General features: G+C 40.9%; 1 protein-coding gene and 1 long non-coding RNA gene across 9 annotated transcripts in view; one reads left to right on the top strand and one right to left on the bottom strand.

Moving 5' to 3' along the window:
- LOC127600226 (CUB and sushi domain-containing protein 3-like) overlaps positions 1 to 19,808 on the top strand; it is a 782,730-nt gene that overhangs the window by 189,943 nt on the left and 572,979 nt on the right. For all 8 annotated transcript variants that reach the window (XR_007962299.1, XM_052064574.1, XM_052064571.1 and 5 more), the window contains 11 exons: positions 2,496 to 2,573; positions 2,965 to 3,052; positions 3,479 to 3,603; positions 3,979 to 4,100; positions 11,259 to 11,362; positions 12,295 to 12,407; positions 12,625 to 12,807; positions 13,446 to 13,772; positions 14,274 to 14,468; positions 14,576 to 14,714; positions 16,264 to 16,451. Coding sequence is in view for 7 of the 8 variants with exons in the window: in XM_052064574.1 (XP_051920534.1) it covers positions 2,496 to 2,573; positions 2,965 to 3,052; positions 3,479 to 3,603; positions 3,979 to 4,100; positions 11,259 to 11,362; positions 12,295 to 12,407; positions 12,625 to 12,807; positions 13,446 to 13,772; positions 14,274 to 14,468; positions 14,576 to 14,714; positions 16,264 to 16,451 (1,662 nt within the window). In the remaining variant the exon portion in view is untranslated. The remainder of the gene's footprint in view (positions 1 to 2,495; positions 2,574 to 2,964; positions 3,053 to 3,478; positions 3,604 to 3,978; positions 4,101 to 11,258; positions 11,363 to 12,294; positions 12,408 to 12,624; positions 12,808 to 13,445; positions 13,773 to 14,273; positions 14,469 to 14,575; positions 14,715 to 16,263; positions 16,452 to 19,808) is intronic.
- LOC127600376 (uncharacterized) overlaps positions 1 to 19,808 on the bottom strand; it is a 257,704-nt gene that overhangs the window by 199,414 nt on the left and 38,482 nt on the right. The window lies entirely within an intron of this gene.

Genomic DNA, 19,808 nt, shown 5'->3' with positions numbered 1-19,808 from the left:
TTGTCCCTGCTTAATAATAGAAATAGCCCTTTTAGGGAAATAAGACATTTTTATTTTAACTTTGTTAAACAGTAGTTGTAATTTTCCCATTAATTTAACAAAAACAAAACAAAATACTAATTTTACCAAAATAAATACTAAACATAAAAACAAAAATATCCTTTTCATTTGTACAATTCACCTAGTCACATCCCTTCTGAAATCACTTAAAAAAATATATCAGGAGTTAAGAACCATTTTAAATACTGACACAAGGGAGCACAGGAATGTGCAGTGCTTTTCTTCCACTATAGGTGAATGCAATGTCTGAGGCATGCAAATATTATTTGACGACGCCATTGGGATGTTCATTTACCATGTTGCGGTGTTCTGCTATTAAACAGCTGCAAAGTAGACGGCAGCAGAACTGCACACAATCGAAACCTCCCGCGATTCATTTTGTCTAATTTTCTGTGTGCGGCTCTCCTAGGCTGAAGCTGTGAGCACAATGTGGCGTCGCGAATGCGTCGGTTTCCTGACACAATCATGCATTTTGAATGTGTGCTGACCCTTATGTATGAACACACCTTAAGTTCAGAGGAGCCAATCAGCGCATCGTATATGCTTACGCTGATGTATGGACACACCTTAAGTTCAGAGGAACCAATCAGCGCATCGTTAATGCTAACATGCCCTGCTCAGGCAGGGTCTCGAGTGAGTCAAATATTATACACACAAAGTCGCGCTGCCGCGGTCCTCTGCATTACATCTGTTAGTGCACGCAAAGAATACAACGGATAATTTTAACAAGCGATCGTGGTAATGTGCAGATTATAGTCCACAAATATAAAATGTATAACGTAAAAATCAATTTATAAATTTTATACAATTTGCCGAGGGTCCGGACAGAGGAGGTGCGGACCGAGGAGGTCGGCGGTCCGGACAGAGGAGGTCGGCGGTCCGGTCGTGGATCGCGGTCCGCCAGTTGAGGAAGAGGGTTCTAGAGCCTCCTGATCATTCAGAACTGCTTTTACGCCCTCGTGTATAGAACGGCCTGCTGGAGAAACTCAGCGCAGCAGTGGTTTTGGCCTGGGAACCCTCCCATCTATGCCAATTTTGGCCAGTGTCTTTCTTATGCCATAGTCATGAAAACTGACTTGAACTGGGGCAGGTGAGGCCTGGAGTTCTTTGGGTGTTGTTCTAGGTTCTATTGCGATTTCCTAGTTGAGTTGTTGTCAGACTCTTGGAGTAATTTTAATTGGCTCACCACCTCTGGGAATGTGTACGACTGTTTCTCCATTTGTGGAAATGGATCTGACAGTGGTTTGCTGAAGCCACACAGTCTCAGAAATGACTTTATAACCTTTTGCAGACTAATAGATTTCGATAACTTTTTTTTCTAATTGCTTCTTGAATTTATTTGGATCGTGGCATGATGCATTTGAGATCTTGGAGCCACTTTGTCTAAACATTCTATTTCTGTGATTTCTTGATTCAACAAATATTGGTGCTCGGGTGTTGCCTGTGAAATTGTACTCAGCTTTTTCAAAACTCCTTCGTCACAGTTGCTTTGTGATTTAACAAGGGGGGATGATTACTTTTCACACAGGGGCAGGTAGTTTGGGATTTTTATTTTTTATTTTTTATGCCTTGATAAATTAAGTTGGCATTTAGACAATGCACTTTGTATTGGTTGTTTCTGTGTGATATTGAAATTTTTGATGAACTGAAACCTTTGGATATGCAAAGAACACAGAAATCAGGAAGGGAGCAAATACTATTACGGTACACAGCACTGTACCTTTTTAATTTGACCTTTTCACTAATACTTATTGATTCTACAGTGCTCATCAGGATTTCTGAACTTTTTTTTTCTACCATTCCTTTCTTTTGTGTTGCTTGTATGCTTCAAAATGGTGACAGCAGATTGCATCACCTGGCCTTTATAAAAATCATGCCACAACTGTGTTGAATTAATTATTGCAATGTAGTCCTGGGGCGCCTAATTGATTTCGTATGTAATTCATCCCTTCAATCTGCATTATTACAATGACTCTGCTAAGATGGCAAAATAATTCACTTTCTGATTTCATGATTGTGATGATGAGTTATAACATAGATTTTGAGATAGTTTTACGCTGCAGTACAGTTATTGCAACATGTTGGAATATAGAAGGGCGTTTACATTTTTGCAAATTATGCCCACCAGTAGCAATTAAGTTGTGGTGTCCATATGCTTCCTCATAGGCCTACATAATATCCAGGGAAAGACATACAAGTACTGTATCCTTGTCTTATGTGTTCTTTCTGTTGTATCATATTTTCTTATATCATTCGAAATATTCTGTAAAGCGCTGTTACAGCTTCAGCTGTTGTAAAGGCGATATATCAATAACAATATTTTGTATTGTATTGAAACAGTATTACTGTAACTTATTTTATCCAATGATTGTGTGTGTGTGTGTGTGTGTGTGTGTATGTGTGTGTGTGTGTGTGTGTGTGTCACTTTCAAATAGTGAAAAGCTCTGGAGACCTTAAATCCAGAGGGGTAAAATTGTTACCAGGCAAGGACAACATGAACAAACTGTCTTTGAGTAAGTTTTCTTGTTCAACGTTTTTCATTTGTTGGAATTTTTACTTTTTGTCAGGACTTGTTGTTCTGCATGTTTCTTTCTTTCTTGCTTGAGGAAAAAATGTGGAAATCCACATTTGATCATTCTACTTTGTATATTTAAGGTAGAAGAGATGCATTTGGCGTTGGTTCACAATCATGAAGTGTGCATTCACAACTTTGCTGCCAACTAGCTGAACTTTGAAAATGTGACAAAAAAAAAAGATGGAGCCAATTTTTCTCAAACCAGATTATTTTGATTTAGCAGCCGCACACACAGAATCGTCACACTGGTATTACCATTCTACTTGCACAGATGTTATGGAAGTGCAACGTTTGTTAATGTCAATATCTTCCTTTTCTCTGATGCTCAGTGAATGAAGGAGGAGTCAAACAGCTGTCGAATTATTGCCCTGACCCAGGAGAGCCAGAGAATGGCAGACGGATTGGCTCAGACTTCAGGTAACGCGATGCCCCTCCAGTTTAAATTAAGGAGTTCTTTCCAACTCCAACAGAGTTGTTGTTTCTTTTTTTTTAATTCTGTTGAGTCAAGAGAATAGAAATCTTAAAATGCACGATATCACAATCTATGGCTCGCAGTTCCGACCGTGTTGGATTTTTACTGTTATACAGTATGTCATATTGCAAGACATGGCGTTTTGATACACAAACACAAAAAAAAGATGATCAAGGGAAACGTTTTTGAATGACTCACAAAAGAACAATGGAGTGGCATTACATCCATCCCTGTTAAATTATTTATCGACAAAAATATAATGACTGATGTTCATGTGTAATCATTGGCGTGATGTATTTGACATTTCATCAGGAGTCACTTTCTGAGGAATTGATTGGGTTTTCAGGCCTTAATGATGTTTATCTTCTCAGCATCGGAGCAACCATTCAATTTATCTGCCATGAAGACCATGTGCTGCAGGGTTCCAAAACGATTACCTGCCAGCGTGTCGCTGAAGTCTTTGCAGCTTGGAGCGACCACAGGCCCGTCTGCAAGGGTGAGAGAGGCATCTCAAGAACAAATACAACACATTGATTTAGGCACTGCCTCTGGATATCGACTCTATACATGCAAAGGAAAGTAAATTCTTGTTAATTATGAACAAAAGCCTGTTGCTTTTCTAATTTAAAATGTCCTCTCTGTGTTTGTTCTACAATACCTGGAGCAACTTTCAGAATTTGATTAATGGTTATGTTAGTAATAGACCAACTTTGTGCTCACACTAAATTACTTTTCTGTCACTTTACTCCACAAGAGTTATTACTTTACCTCATTCACATTATTTCATCTTGCTTTTTTTTAGGGAAATGTAACATTTCTAGGCTCACTTTCGATTTTCTTTTATTTCATCTTACCTCTTACTCTGCTGCAGTGAAAACTTGTGGGTCTAATCTACTGGGACCTTCGGGAACATTCACATCTCCTAACTTCCCCATCCAATATGAGAGTAACTCCCAATGTTTGTGGATCGTCACTGCCAGTGATCCAAACAAGGTAGTACTAAGAGAGGATATCTGTTAAACCTTTTCTTGTCTTTTTATTTTCTAAACTTGGATTGATCTGATATGCATTGTTTGTTTTATTGCATCTAATGAAACCACAACAATGCAGTTGCAAATAACAGCCACATTATTCTGAACGTGGAGGCTCTCCATAAAGACACCATAACAGTGTACATACTGCAGAGGCAAGATGTGGCGATGCATTTTCATAGTTAATGTGTATGTGGTCAAATATCGCTTAAAAAGTGAAAACGGGGTCCAGCCAAATAGTCTCACGATTATCGATAACAGTGACCATTATTTGGTCAATTTAATGTTTTGTTTTGTCCCCCCCGACCCCATCTACACTATTGGTCAGTCCACAGGTGTGGGTTTTATCTTTACAGATTTTTAACCAATCTAAAGAGATTGACGGAGGTACAGTGTTGAAAATCTGTTTGAGGAAGCAATGTTCGATTTTGTCTTTCAACAAAACTGTCAAATTAATGTACATAGCAAGAGTGCATTGTATTGCAGTTGGCTATTGGCAATTCAGCAATTCAGCTCAATTGTCGGGGGTAGCACAATTTGAGATATGTAATGATTGAACTAGACCTGCTTGTCCCCAATATTAAGAGGGCAAAGCTGTTTTCCGAATGGTCATTTCTGTTCTCCTACATCAGATCAGGCCCGCAGTTGCTATTCTGTCCAGTTTTCCATAAATCCAAGGGTGTCAGCTGAGTGAGTGTGTTGTTGTTTATTAGCAGAAGAGGGCTAAGCACGTCCAATTCGCTCGGACTGGCAAGCATTGTAGCAGCATCCCTTTAGGAAAACAAACCATTGCCAGAAGGGAGTTGATCCATTTGCGTTATTATGGTCATCATTCTCGTGTTATGAATGGATACTGTGCTGAATTTTTCCGCACGGCTGGAGAGTGGACTGATAACAATGATCAAGTCGCCATCATATGTCTGTCATCAACAGAGGTGACGTACATTTTTTGACAACATTACTTTCAACTAAAATCAAGGCAGGCAAAGCTTTTATATGAAATTGTACTGAGATAATGAAGCTTTTAACATTGAAATGATTCCGCAGTGGAGCACATGTACAAGAACATGATCTCAGTTATAATAATAATTTTTTTGACCTACATTTTCCTTGCATTCAATACATATTTCATTTGTGCATTGAAATAACATGCAGAGATGCGAGTGTCAGCGTTTGTTGTACTCTGAAAGATATTTGTTTGAAGCGGCGTGTGTGTGTGCGTATGTGTGTGTTTCTATGTGCGTGCATGCATGCATGCAACATTGGCTGCACGCACTGTTTGTTAAAGGCTTATGCGATTAGCAGTCAAGATTTGATGTGATTTGACTTATGGGGTATTGCTGTTGTTGTTGCAAGATTTAGGAGGCAAGCCTTGCCTTATGTGCCGCAAAGAAGCTAGCAGAATTTGGCTTCAAAGCATTGTGAGATTGAAGATGTTGTCCCTGTCAATAGTTTTTTTTTTCTTACCAAGCCTCTCTTCGGCACAGTAGGGCTATCTCTAGATCAGGGGTGAACAGTTAATTTAGCAAATGTGCCGCATGAGAAACTGGAACATTTTGTCAAAGGTCAAGCCAACATGTTGACCTCCGCTTTATTTTCAATGAAATTAGGAAAACAATCATGCTGTCTTATTCCAACAAATTTCGACGTGTGTGTAAAGATTGTAGTCCATGTTTTTAAAATGAGGGAATCCACATTTTAAATATAATTAAAGTACATGCAGTTAATAAAATTATATCTTTACAATTAAAATTGTATTTTGTGCACCAAATCTATCGATCAACAAGTGGGAAGTGTAATCTTATTGACAGCCATGTAAAATGTTACAGTGATTACTTATAACAGACAGATTCTGGTCTTCTTCTGTCCACCATGCATAAATTCACAATCTTGCTAGGACCCTTTATCATTTTTGCCAGTCTCTTTTTGAAAAATTACTTGCTAGATGCGTCCAAAAAGTTGCAAAATACAGTAAAGATTTACAACACTGCAGCCATACCTTTTATGCGCTACCTCGTTTGTGCCAACATCCACATGCATGGACACAAAATCAAAGCACGATTTTAAAAATAAAAGCACCTGCTATTTTACACTAAACATTGACTTCCGGGTTAATGTTAGGGCCAGTCAGAGGCTGAATCTTACCCCGGGCTGTACTTTGCCCTGGTTCGCTCTTGATGCACGTATTCTGAAGGCAATATATGGAAACAATTGCTGGACTGAATTCATATAAATTAGATGGTTTGTAGACAATCGAACATTCATTCATTCATCTTCCGAGCCGCTTGATCCTCACTAGGGTCGCGGGGGGTGCTGGAGCCTATCCCAGCTGTCTTCGGGCAGTAGGCGGGGGACACCCTGAATCGGTTGGCAGCCAATCGCAGGGCACACAGAAACGAACAACTATTCGCACTCACACTCACACCTAGGGACAATTTAGAGTGTTCAATCAGCCTGCTACGCATGTTTTTGGAATGTGGGAGGAAACCGGAGCACCCGGAGGAAACCCACGCAGGCCCGGGGAGAACATGCAAACTCCACACAGGGAGGCAATCGAACATGTAAATCATTTTGAGAACATGTAAATCATTTTGAGTGCACTGCTTCTATTTTTAGGTTTAAAAGTCATTGTGCTCCCCTAATTGATGGGGTGTATGTGTTTCATGCCCCATTGAGTAGCATGAGTTCCATTGGTGTGCAGTGTGGAGATACCCACTACGTGATTATGTTTGCTCAATATAAATTGACCGGTTTATTGCATCTTCCTTCCAAGGTTTGCATCTCACCACAGATTGGAAATTAAAACTGGTTATTGGAGAAATTTAAGTTTGATGTTACTTTTCAAGGCACATAACCTCAAACTGCTCATGCGGTGCAATGCCTTTGAGTGACACTCCAATAGTGTGAATTAATAAATTAATACTGTAGAGTGATTTAAAACAAATATTAAGTCTGATGGCCTGCCCAGTGGTTATCACGTCGACCTCACAGTGTTGAGGTTGTGGGTTCGATTCCAGCTCCGGCCTTCCTGTGTGGAGTTTGCATGTCTCTTGCCTGTGTGGGTTTTCTCCGGGTACTCCGGTTTCCTCCCACATTCCAAAAACATGCATGACAGGCTGATTGAACAATGAATTGACACCTCTGTCCATGTTCCATGTTCAGCTGTACTAAATTCTTTTGATACTGTGTCCTTGGCGCTTTTGGAGGATGTAGTTCGCCAGACGAAGCCATCTGGCTCCCTTTGCGACTCTCTTCCGCCACGCTGTTGGTGCATCGGTCTTGGATATCATCAACAGCAGCCTTTCTTCTGGTGTAGTTCCCCAACAGTTTAAACATGCTGTGGTCCAACCTTTGATCAAGAAACCTGGTCTTGATCCAGATGTGCTGTCAAGTTACAGGCCCATTTCCAAACTGCCTTTCATTTCCAAAATTCTGGAATAAGTGGTGCACATGCAGTTGAAACTTTTCTTGGATGAACATAACATCTTGGAGGTCTTCCAGTCAGGTTTCAAGACGATGCATAGCACGGAGTCAGCCCTGTTACGCGTTTCTAATGACATCCTCTTGGCAAATGACTCTGGAGACCACGTGTGTCTGGTTTTATTGGACTTAACTGCAGCATTTGATACAGTGGATCACAGTATTCTGCTGACTCGTTTGCAGCACTTGGTGGGCATTGGCGGCGGTGCTCTTGAGTGGTTTAGGTCCTATCTAGCTGACAGGACCGTTTGTGTCAGCCTTGGCTGCTCTGAGTCACGCACTGCCCCCCGTGTCATGTGGTGTTCCACAGGGCTCAATTCTGGGGCCTCTGCTGTTCTCGCTGTATCTGCTCCCATTGGATTCCATCTTAAGGAAACATGGTATTCCCTTCCACTGCTATGCAGATGACTGCCAGATCTATGTCCACCTGACCAAGAAAGACGCCTTCTCATTAAGGCCACTCCTATCCTGTCTGGAAGAAATCAAAACCTGGATGGCACAACATTTCTTGAAATTCAACGAAAAGAAGACAGAGGTGATATTGTTTGGTCCCAGTGGCCCCCCCTGTCTCCTTATCTGAAATCAACGGTCTCAAACTTGGGCCTTAAACTGGACAGTGATTTCAAACTCGATCGGCAAATTGGTGCTGTTGTTAAATCAAGTTTCTTTCACCTTAGACAGCTGGCCAAAATAAAACCTCTCCTCTCACATGAACACTTTGAGACAGTAATTCATGCCTTTGTCACATCCCAGCTGGATTATTGCAATGCTCTGTACTTTGGAGTCAGCCAGTCCTCCATTAAGTGCCTTCAGCTGGTCCAGAATGCTTCTGCTCGCCTCTTGACCGGTACTCGTAAGAGGGAGCATATAACTCCTACTCTGGCATCCCTTCACTGGTTCCCCATTCATTTTAGAGTTACAGTGCACTCCGCTTAATAGAACACCGGTTAATAGAGTAATCCGCTTAATAGAGCAAAAGGCTCTGGAACGGATTTGCCTAATGCAATTTCCTATAAAGATACTCCGCTTAGTAGAACAGATCTCCGCTTAATAGAACAGGCCGTAAGCAATGAACATTGTAAACTAGTGGTTTTCGAAGTGTAGATATCGCGATACTGTACCACTATCGCGAGAAAACGCGGTAGTTCTAGCCGTATACAGTAACAGGTAGCACGCGTCACTCCACACATAGACACACGCACGTCACAATGGCTTCAACTTCATTCAAGAGACGAGGGCTATCACCTGCGGATAAGAAGGACATACTCAGACGATACGATTCATTGCCGGATTCTCAGAAGGTACGCCCGCGGTTTCCAGGACTTCCCTCTTATCCAGCGCATTGAGAGGGAAGTCAACCGCAAAATTACGGACTCCTGTTTCCAGACAAAAGTAACGAAATTTTTCTCGTGATTTGAGATGTTTGACTTAAGTTGATTAAAGTTGTTGTTTTGTTGTTTGCTTAAAGATATGGACGTCCACAGTCGAAATATCTCTTCTAACTCGTCAGCAGGGGTTTTTCTGCGTGCATAACTTGGTCGTCGACGTGTCTGAAGGTGTACCTAATAAAGTGTCTCCGGTTAATAGAAACTCCGCTTAGTAGAACAGAAGCGCTTCGGCCCAATGGTGTTCTATTAAGCGGAGTGCACTGTATTTTCAAGATCCTCCTCTTTGTTTTCAAATCTCTGAATTATCTCGCGCCACCTTACCTCTCTGAGCTCATCCGCCCCTACACTCCTGCCCGGGGCCTCAGGTCTGTGGACCAGTCTTTGTTAGAAGTACCAAGAACTAAACTGAGGCTCAGAGGGGATCCAGCCTTTTCTGTTGCTGGTCCCTCTCTCTGGAATGACCTCCCACTGAACATTCGGCAAGCCTCCTCGCTGCCCATCTTTAAAGCCCTCCTCAAAACTCACTTGTATTCTTTGGCGTTCGACTCAGCATGACTTAGATTTGTTCTTGATTTTACTGCTTGGTGGTTTTTACCACCTTTATTACCGATTCGTCTTACTGTTTATTGTGTATGTTAAATCGCTCCATGTACAGCACTTTGTATGCAGCGATGGCTGTTTGAAAGTGCTCTATAAATACTGTTGACTTGACTTGACTAGGTATGAGGGTGAGTGTGAGTGCGCGTGGTTGTTTTTGTGTGGCCTGCGATTGGCTGGTAAGCGGTTCGGGGAGTACCCCGCCAACTGTATGAAGACAGCTAGGATAGACTCCAGCATGCCCCACGACACTTGTGAGGATAAAGCATATCAGAAATGGATGGGTGGATTAATTCTGAAACACCAGACCAAGTATTGATACAGCTTCTGCTACGACATTTAGCCAGAAAATGCAACATAACACCATTGATAAAATCACTCAAGATATTGATCAATCTCTGAAGAGAAGCATTTGAAAGGGAAATTCAGGCAAAAACCTTATCTAAAATATGTTATATGCACTCCTACTAGAATAAACAGCATTCTTATGAATATTGCATGTGTGGATTAATTAAGCGGCTAAAGGTACACCTTGCTATCCATTTTAAGGGATTGACCATTTTGTCAATTGGTGTCGACTGAAAATGACATCAGGGCTCAGGTAATGAGCAATCATGGCTCAGCTCTTTCCTGGGGTTGATACCTGAGTGCTTCTTTTTTTTTTATGTAATGTTCAGGTGACAGCAACTGACTAAATGACTGCCCGCTGCAATGGTTAAAAACAGGTGGATTTTGATGCTTAATCTGTAATGCACAAATGCAGTGCGCCCAAAAGCATTCAATTATCTCAAAAGCCGACAGTGCATCTTATAAACCTTACATGCAGTATGGCTCAATATTCAGATTTTTTGGAAGTAGTATAGTATTTCAAATATTCTGTAAAGCGCTTCGTTACAGCTGCAGCGGTTGTGGAAGCTCAATATAAATAAAGCTGTGTTGTATTGCATTGTATTCCTTTAGCATAGCTCCATCTAAAGGATGCATAATAAAACAGCAGCCACAACTGTAGCTTCTATTATATGCGCCTTATAATGCAGTGTGCCCGAAAAAGAGGCCATTCATTGAAGGTGCGCCTTATACATTGCAGCGCCTTTTTGTGTGGACAATACGGTATACAGTGATCCCTTGCTATTTCGCGGTTCGTTTATCGCGGCTTCAGTGCATCGCTGATTTTTTTCAAACATATTCATAAAAAATGTATATATATATATAATTTTAGTATTATTATTATAGTATATTTTTATAATTTTAGTGCACACACACACATATATATATACATATATATATATATATATATATAGGTCTATACTTCCAAGAGGGAAGTATATATATATATGTGTGTGTGTGTGTTTATGTATATATATATATATATATATATATATATATATATATATATATACTGTATATTTTTTTGCCCACAAAAAGTCCGCAAACGGTCCGCGAGAAGCTGCAAAGCAACAGCGAGTCACACAGAGTAACATATACAGTACTGTATCTATATGGGGGAAAAAAAGCTTTTTAAAAAAAATATGTTTATTGGTCGCTACTTTGAAGATTTTCATTTATAGCGGGTGGTTGTGGGCCGCGAGAAAGGAGGGATTACTGTATTACTGTGTTTGTGTGGTTATTAAATACTAAAGGTGTCCTTCCTCCAGGTTATTCAGATCAACTTTGAAGAATTTGACTTGGAGATTGGATATGATTCGCTAACGATTGGCGATGGAGGGGAAGTAGGGGATTCTAAAACAATAATCCAAGTGTAAGTAATAAATTCAGGAGATTCATTTAGTTATATGTGCTCCAGTTCATTTTGTATACCAAATGCAATTGTACAACAGCCTTTATTCTTAATTAAGTGAATGTTGAATTCTTATTCAAAATCTTGATTAATTAAAGGGGAAGTCATCCCCAAATTTTCTTCACAAAAATATATTTTAGGTGGCTCCAGTATTCTCAACGTGATATTCTGATTGAAATTGCAATTGAGGAATATGAATTACACACCAAAATTCAACCGTTTCATCCATATAGTGGGTGGCCATTTTGCCACTTGCTGTCGATTGAAAATGGATTGGTCCCAAGGAATCTCGACTCACCCGTTCTCTGAGTTTGGTCATGTGACGTTTATAAACTGAGCTGTTATTAGTGTTGACCTGAGTCCTGAGCAACTGTGATACAATTTTCATCCGAAAGCAAGAGGCAAAATGGCCCCCCTCTGAGGGAGGGATTTTGCGGGTTAATTCGCCTGCGTGGGTTTTCTCCGGGTGCTCCGGTTTCCTCCCACGTTACAAAAACATGCGTGGCAGGCTGATTGAACACTCTAAATTGTCCCGAGGTGTGGGTGTGAGTTTGGGTGGTTGTTCGTCTCTGTGTGCCCTGTGATTGGCTGGCAACCGATTCAGGGTGTCCCCCGCCTACTGCCCGAAGACAGCTGGGATAGGCTCCAGCACCCCCCGCGACCCTAGTGAGGATCAAGCGGCTCGGAAGATGATGATGATGATGATTCATATTCTACAAATGTGATATTAATCAGAATGCCATGTCTAACTGACTTCCTCTTTAATGATTTATACCTATTGGATTACACCCTACTTGGCTTCCAGCATTTTACGTCACGTGAATGTAAAATATGTAAGTCTCAGTTGCCTCTGTCATTGTTTGTTTGTTTTAATGTCTGTTTTGTTTCTTTAGACTAACGGGGAGCTTTGTCCCAGACCTGATTGTGAGCATGTCTCATCAGATGTGGCTTCATCTGCAATCTGATGAAAGTGTGGGCTCAATTGGCTTCAAGATCAACTACAAAGGTATAAAGAGTTTAGTGTTGACTCCCATTGCATAGCTGTGATCAATGGCTGTGTCCATAGAGCAATCGATCCTCCTATCTGTCACACAATTTTGTCTGTCTGTCTCACACTCCCCTTTCCTGGATTTAGTGTCGGAGATATTCAACTTACGTCAAGCGTCTGTACTTGGCTTTACCATTTCCATTCCTGCTTCCCCTCCCTCTGCCCTCACCCACAGAAATTGACAAAGAGAGCTGTGGTGATCCTGGTACACCACTCTATGGCTACCAAGAGGGAAGTGGATTTTTAAATGGAGACATTCTGCGATTTGAGTGCCAGTTTGGATTTGAGCTCATTGGGGAGAGGATGATAACCTGTCAAAACAACAATCAGTGGTCTGCCAATATTCCCATCTGCATATGTGAGTTTTACATGCCTTTCATTTAATGTGAACAAATGAAGCAATTACTTGTGTTCACAATGAAGAGTTCACAATGACAGAAAGCTATTCAAATATTAATTACAATGCAGTAAAATGGCAATGTATTGCTATGTATGTAAATAGCAACGCACAGAATGTCAAAGGGCAAAGTAATTTTCCAGCAAATGGTTGCCTTGTTAAGCAGGGAAAAAATAAGGCCCACAAACACAACGCCAATGCTCGGGAGATAGGACACATCCGTTGGATTTCTCAAATGCAACCCGAATATCTACTGTGTTTCATCATACCTATTTCAATTCAATTCACTGATTGTAGTCCAAATTCTAGTTTTGTTATATTGGACCTAACTGTGTCTGTTGCGACACTCCATAACTCCTTTGCCCATCATGTTTTCCAACAATGGTTTTGTAAGGCAAGCCTCAATGTTTCTCCAATGCCTCAAGACTCAGGGGAACAGTACTTTCTACCCGAGCTCGTTACAACTCTCAGAAAATGTTCTGTTCTGATCGTGGTCTGGGAAAATGGACATTGTCATCTTGCTGTTAAAACAAATTGCCTCACCTGGGATATGTTATTTTTTATGAGTTATTCATCTTTCTCCTGCCTCTCTTATTCAGTTCCCTGTTTTTCCAACTTCACGGCTCCCACGGGGACTGTGCTGTCTCCCGACTATCCAGAAGGCTATGGGAACAACCTCCACTGTGTCTGGTTGATAATCTCAGAGCCTGGCTCCAGAATACACCTGGCATTTAATGACTTTGACCTTGAACCACCCTATGACTTCCTCACCATCAAAGATGGCGACCAATCAGGGGCCACTATTTTGGGACATTTCTCTGGAGGAGAAGTTCCTTCCCACTTGACGTCCAATAGTAACATCTTGCAGCTTGAGTTTCAAGCTGATCACTCAATGTCAGGGCGAGGGTTCAACATCACCTATAGCAGTGAGTGGCAATTTGCACAGTTTGTTCATAACAGTGATGTCATCAACATATAGTCTTACTGCCTTTTATCACTTCCAACTGGGCCGAATATTAAATTGCTCTTGTTAAAATGCAAATTAAATGTTTGCAAGTTTCTTTTATGCTCATGTTTTTCTGTATATAATATGGCAGGTTATGGCATTCAATCACATGCATTTATTCATGTAATTTGCATCCAGGCACAACATTTGAGTAAATCAGCGGAAAGCAACATACCGTCCTCAGCTTTTATTGCTCATTTATAGGTACAATAACACATTTTTCATATATTGGCAAAGACCCAAGACTCAGCAGCCATTGTCAACAGTAGGTGTAAGGAGAACAAGCCGTTTAAGGTTTCTTGCTGTCTTCTCGACAGCTACATCTATTTAGCTTATCTCTACACACTTCAAAGAGAAGCCATTTCTCATGCAAACAAGAGTGCCTGTAACCAGATCGTGCTCTCTTTCTCCTCATTACAAGCTTTCGGGCGTAATGAGTGCCCTGACCCTGGCATACCACTGAATGCCAGGCGCTTCGGGGACAGCTTCCAACTGGGCAGCTCCATTTCTGTGGTCTGTGAAGAGGGCTTCATCAAGACGCAGGGTGCTGACACCATTTCATGCAATTTAGAGGAAGGCAAGGTGATGTGGAGCGGCCTCATTCCAAAATGTGAAGGTACACAACTAGGATAGAATGATGCTTTTGTATCTACACACACAACCCACCCACCCCCTTCCACAACTATTTTTTTCCAATTATTTTACTCTTTTCCCCCCAACCAGCTCCCTGTGGGGGTCACTACTCAGGTGCATCTGGGGTCATCCTCTCCCCAGGATGGCCTGGCTACTACAAAGACTCACTGAGTTGTGAGTGGGTATTAGAAGCTGAGTCAGGACGCTCCATCAAGATCAGCTTTGACAGGTCTGTACATCAAAGTCAATGCAGTAGAACACCTGCATCATATGGGGTGCACAACTTACAGCGTGTAAGTGTGTATGTATATATTCATTCATTCATTCATTCATTCATTCATCTTCCGTACCGCTTGATCCTCACTAGGGTCGCGGGGGGGGCCTATCCCAGCTGTCTTTGGGCAGTAGGCGGGGGACACCCTGAATCGGTTGCCAGCCAATCGCAGGGCACACAGAGACGAACAACCATTCGCACTCACACTCACACCTAGGGACAATTTAGAGTGTTCAATCAGCCTGCCACGCATGTGGGAGGAAACCGGAGCACCCGGAGAAAACCCACGCAGGCCCGGGGAGAACATGCAAACTCCACACAGGGAGGCCGGAGCTGGAATCGAACCCGGTACCTCTGCACTGTGAAGCCGACGTGCTAACCACTGGACTATACATACACCCTTGTATAGATAGATAGATAGATAGATAGATAGATAGATAGATAGATAGATAGATAGAGAGATAGAGAGATAGAGAGAGAGAGAGAGAGAGAGAGAGGAGAGACAGCATTCATTATTATCATTATCAGCCTGCTGCCCGAAGACAGCTGGGATAGGCTCCAGCATCCCCCGCGACCCTAGTGAGGATCAAGCGGTTCGGAAAATGGATGGATGGATTATTATTATTGTGTCATTCATTTTTTGTTAGGATTAGTTCTTATTCCATCTATGCCTAGTGACAGGGTGTTAGAGGAATCTATGAGCAAAATTGTATCATGTTTAAAGTTTCATTTATTTGGGCACATCGAAGCGTTTGGGTGCATATCCAGCACCCCCAAATGCCTGCACACAAAGGCGCCGGCCATCTGGCCAGAGGGCTGTTGAAGTCCACAATTAGCACGTCAATACAGATGGGCGACCACAGGGGAGAAGGCGAAACTCGGTCACAAAAGGGGAATGAATAATTCGGGAACAGCGGTTGAGCAACAAAAGACGAGTTGCGTCGCACCCAGGCGACATTGGCCATCCGCAAATTCTGCAACATGTTAATTCGATGTAGACCAGACAGAAAAATGTACTGGTGGTTCAATGTTTAAAACAGGTAACCAATCACTACCGAGGAGCCGGACCGGGCGGGAAGGGAGCTCGAGTGTGATCGCGGAGCAACAACCGTCGTTCGCTCTAAGAGGTCCGCTTCCGCCGATATTGAAGACAATTTTCCTGTGTGCCGAGTCGTATCTTTAACTTTGGCGAAAAAATCTCTGACACAGGGATAGCAAATAAATACTTTTATATTGCGTGGCAAACTTCAATTTTACATTTTAATAATGTAATTTTTAAGAATTATTAATCTTACGGCAAATTGAAAAAGGGATGTTTTAAAGTGGCACTTAATAGCAAGAATGACGATGATCCCTGGTATTTACAAGACACAAAACCATTAATATACGTCAAAGTGGACCATGGACTCACTGACCTATCAAGAATGTTTTTTTTTTAATGCACAGCATAATTCTCATGTGGTTTGCACTTGTCATTTTCTCTTTTTTCTCCAATTTTTTGAAGGTTTCAAACTGAACTCAGCTATGACTTTCTGGAGGTACATGATGGGCCGAACCTGCTTTCACCTCTGATTGGCTCATTCAATGGAACCCAGGTTCCTCAGTTTATGTTTAGTACCAGCAACTTCCTATATTTGCTGTTCACTACAGACAACAGCAGATCCAACAGTGGCTTCAAAATCTTCTATGAAGGTAACAGTACTTGCATGCCATGATACCTGTACTTAGTAGTGATCACATTCAGATTCAGGACAAAATGAGTTGTACTTTCATGTATCTGACAATTGTGATTTTATTCAGAGAATTGTCTGTACCTGTAAACAATTCGTTCCATGCCCATTATACAGTAGATCTTGTGCTGATGCAAGTGTGTGTTTGTTTTGCCCCCTTGTGATCTGTCTGTCCGTCTTCTGTCTCTATCCGATAGAGAGGAAAAAGCTAGATGAATTACCTTGAGTTAAAGAATGTCTGGGCGTTTAGAATAGATCGCTCCAAATGTTTGTCACAGTGTACCTGCTCCAGTCTCGGTAGAACACTTCTCTTCTTGTGTAATGTGGAAGTGGTTGTTTTCTCTCCCCCTTTCACTACGACATGACATGGAGTGCTTGAAAGAAAAAAAATGTATGTAAGGGGAATGGTCAATTTCAAGTCTGCTTGTAATATTACACATGTGATTCATAAAACCAAGTTTGTTGTTATGTTGGTACCGTTGACTGAAATCAGACCACAAGTGTTCTTCCTTAATATGTTTCCCTCTCCTCAAGTTCCTTACTCTTTAATGGACGAGGCTAGTGCAAAACAATTAGTGTAAAATAATAGTACTTTCTTCCACTACAATTTAGATCAAATGTTGCTGGAATTCTTTGGGGGGACGTTAGCAACATCATTTGTAAAATGTTTGGTTCGAAATTATACTGTGGAATTAAACTGTAAACTTAGAACAGAAACCTTTGTCAAACCTTACAACACATATTTTTTAAATTCAAGCAGAATCGATCCATTGCATATCATACAAGAATAATCTGAACAATGAACAAGACATTCATTTCTGCCTGACATGACACTTGTCGAATCCCTAAATACTATTGAAGCAGCAGAAATGAGACCCAAACCGGGTGTGAAAAATTGGATTTAGGGTTGGGCATCGAGCTGGGACAGATTCCAGTTGACCCGAATTCAGATAAACGGTGAAGAAAAATGCATGGGTGGATTAATTTAACCATACTTCCTACTCTGTTTGAACTTTGTAGTAAAGTCAAAACACTTGGAATAACAAAAATGGTTGTGCTGAAAAACTTGACGGCTTCTTTTTAACTTCACCAAATGTTAAAACTGATACCATACGATGAAATCAAAATGCTACGAAAAGCACAAAGAGCATTACTGTATTATTTAGTACACTGAGGCCCTGAGTTATCTTCTTCTAAAACAGGGGTGTCAAGCATACGCCCCGCCCCCAAGGAGCTTCCATCAGGCCCGCGGGATAATTTAAAAGTGAAAAAAAAAGCATAAAAGACACATAATTAATATTTTAATAAGGTGCAATTCATGGAGTATCCATTGTTTTGATCAGAGTAAAAGACAACATTGTTATGATCAGAAAAGAAGACAATAGCCGCCTCATCTGTCACTGAGACAGACCCAACACAGCAGACGCCATCAGGGACATGTTAATACTTTATTCTTTACACATTTAATAACACTCTCCTTAGTTTGTAAGGTGTAGGCAGGGATTAAATACATTTTATATGCACATGTGTAAATGGCTGAAACATTCCTTTCTTTATACATCTCGTTTAATCTTTATACATCTCGTTTAATCTCAAAGTGCATGACTGTATTTGTCAACTTGTTAAAGTTGTGTGCCTTTGTACAATCAGTGGGATCAGTTGCAATACATATATGTGAATAATAAAAGTAAATTGCACATTTGTCTAAGGAAATCTAGGATGGTTCATGAAATGTTTTGTAAAAGATATGTTCATTAAATTTCAACATAATGTTCTTGTGCTTCCTGAGACCAAAACAAAGGAAAGACATATTTTGGTTAGTTATAGCAGAGTATGGTATAATTTTAATGGTCCCGCCCACTCGACATCTACCGATGCCGTATGTAGCCCACAATGTGAAATGAGTTTGACAACCCTGCTCTAAAAAGGACTGCACAGTATTTTTCAGTTTTCTTTTAAGAAAAATATCTTCAGTTTGACACAAAATATGAAATTGTTTCTAAAACTTAAGTGTTTACACAATGTTACGAAAAATGAATCAGTTAAATGCCATATTCAAGGATTTTGAGTTATAAATGTCCCCCCAAAAATGTTCTTAGAACTGTGTACTGTGAATCTCTGCTATTCAGGTAATAAGGACCAGACCAGTCTGCGAGTAGCATAAATTTGGAAATAATTAATTCCCATTTAAATGCACTGCCACTAAAAAAACAATCACAAAGCACTGACATTTTATTTGAATTTTCCATGAAATATGGAGCGACGTTAGTGAAAGAAAATCTCTGAATATGCGAACCCGCAAGTGTGGGGGTCCAATGTTTATTACTTTATAGCTAATGATGACAACTATTTGCTGTTACCCCTTTTTAGAGTGTGTCTTTTGCTCATCAGGGATGCATTTAAAAATACTCTCCAAGCAAGCACTGGCTCACTCTAACCGTTAGGAAACTGAGGGCTGTTCAAATGTGCCGTTCGATTATTCAGAGTGTACCAAAACAGAGTGCTGATGCTCGTGCTAGGCCGGGGGTGTGCAACTTGAAGCTCTTTAGCGCCGCCCTAGTGGCTCCCTGGAGCTTTTTCAAAAAATGTTTGAAAATTGAAACAGATGGGGGAGGGAAATTTATTTTTTGTTTTAATATGTTTTCGGTAGGAGGACAAACATGACATCCAACATTCTTCACGTTTTTCAATGCTGTAAAATTCAACATTTCTGTCAATAAAGATTTGCGTCACAGCCTGCGACACACGTTTCTATTAGCAGGGTGGGATGTCAGGCAGGTGGCTGTTGTTAAAAAAAAAAAACTGCGTTCCATGTACAATTCACCGATGGCACTCGCAAAGAATGGCATACTGGAAGGCCAAGAGAAACATTTCAAAATGTTATGCGTGAGCAACAATAGTTAACATGCTGCAAAAATGCGTCCCATTCCTCCGTGTCAGGTCTCAACAAAGGTAGGCAGTGATTTCCGTTTCACAAACTCGTGTCTATTTTATTTTTCCGTTTCATTTATCTTATGGGCCGTTATGGCCGTTGTTCATCATGGCATTTGTGTGTACGTGCGTGCGTGTGCGGTAACAGGTAGAGCGCACGAGGTTGATTGATTAAAAAGTAGATCTTTGGTCCAAAAAAGTTGGGCACCCCTGCTCTATAGGATGTACTGCAGGGAAAACAAAAACATTTAATCATAAATCAATTGTATTTGTTGTCAACCTAGTCATTTTTGATTTTGGCTAATATGGCTAATATAAGATATCCTTTATTCGTCCCACACTGGGGAAATTTACAGCCTCCAGCAGCAAGAATGTATGTAGAAAGCAG

This window comes from Hippocampus zosterae, chromosome 5 (assembly GCF_025434085.1).
Source record: "Hippocampus zosterae strain Florida chromosome 5, ASM2543408v3, whole genome shotgun sequence".
Lineage (NCBI taxonomy): Eukaryota > Metazoa > Chordata > Actinopteri > Syngnathiformes > Syngnathidae > Hippocampus > Hippocampus zosterae.
Note: the sequence above shows the minus strand (reverse complement) of the source record. Positions and strands in the feature narration are given on the sequence as shown.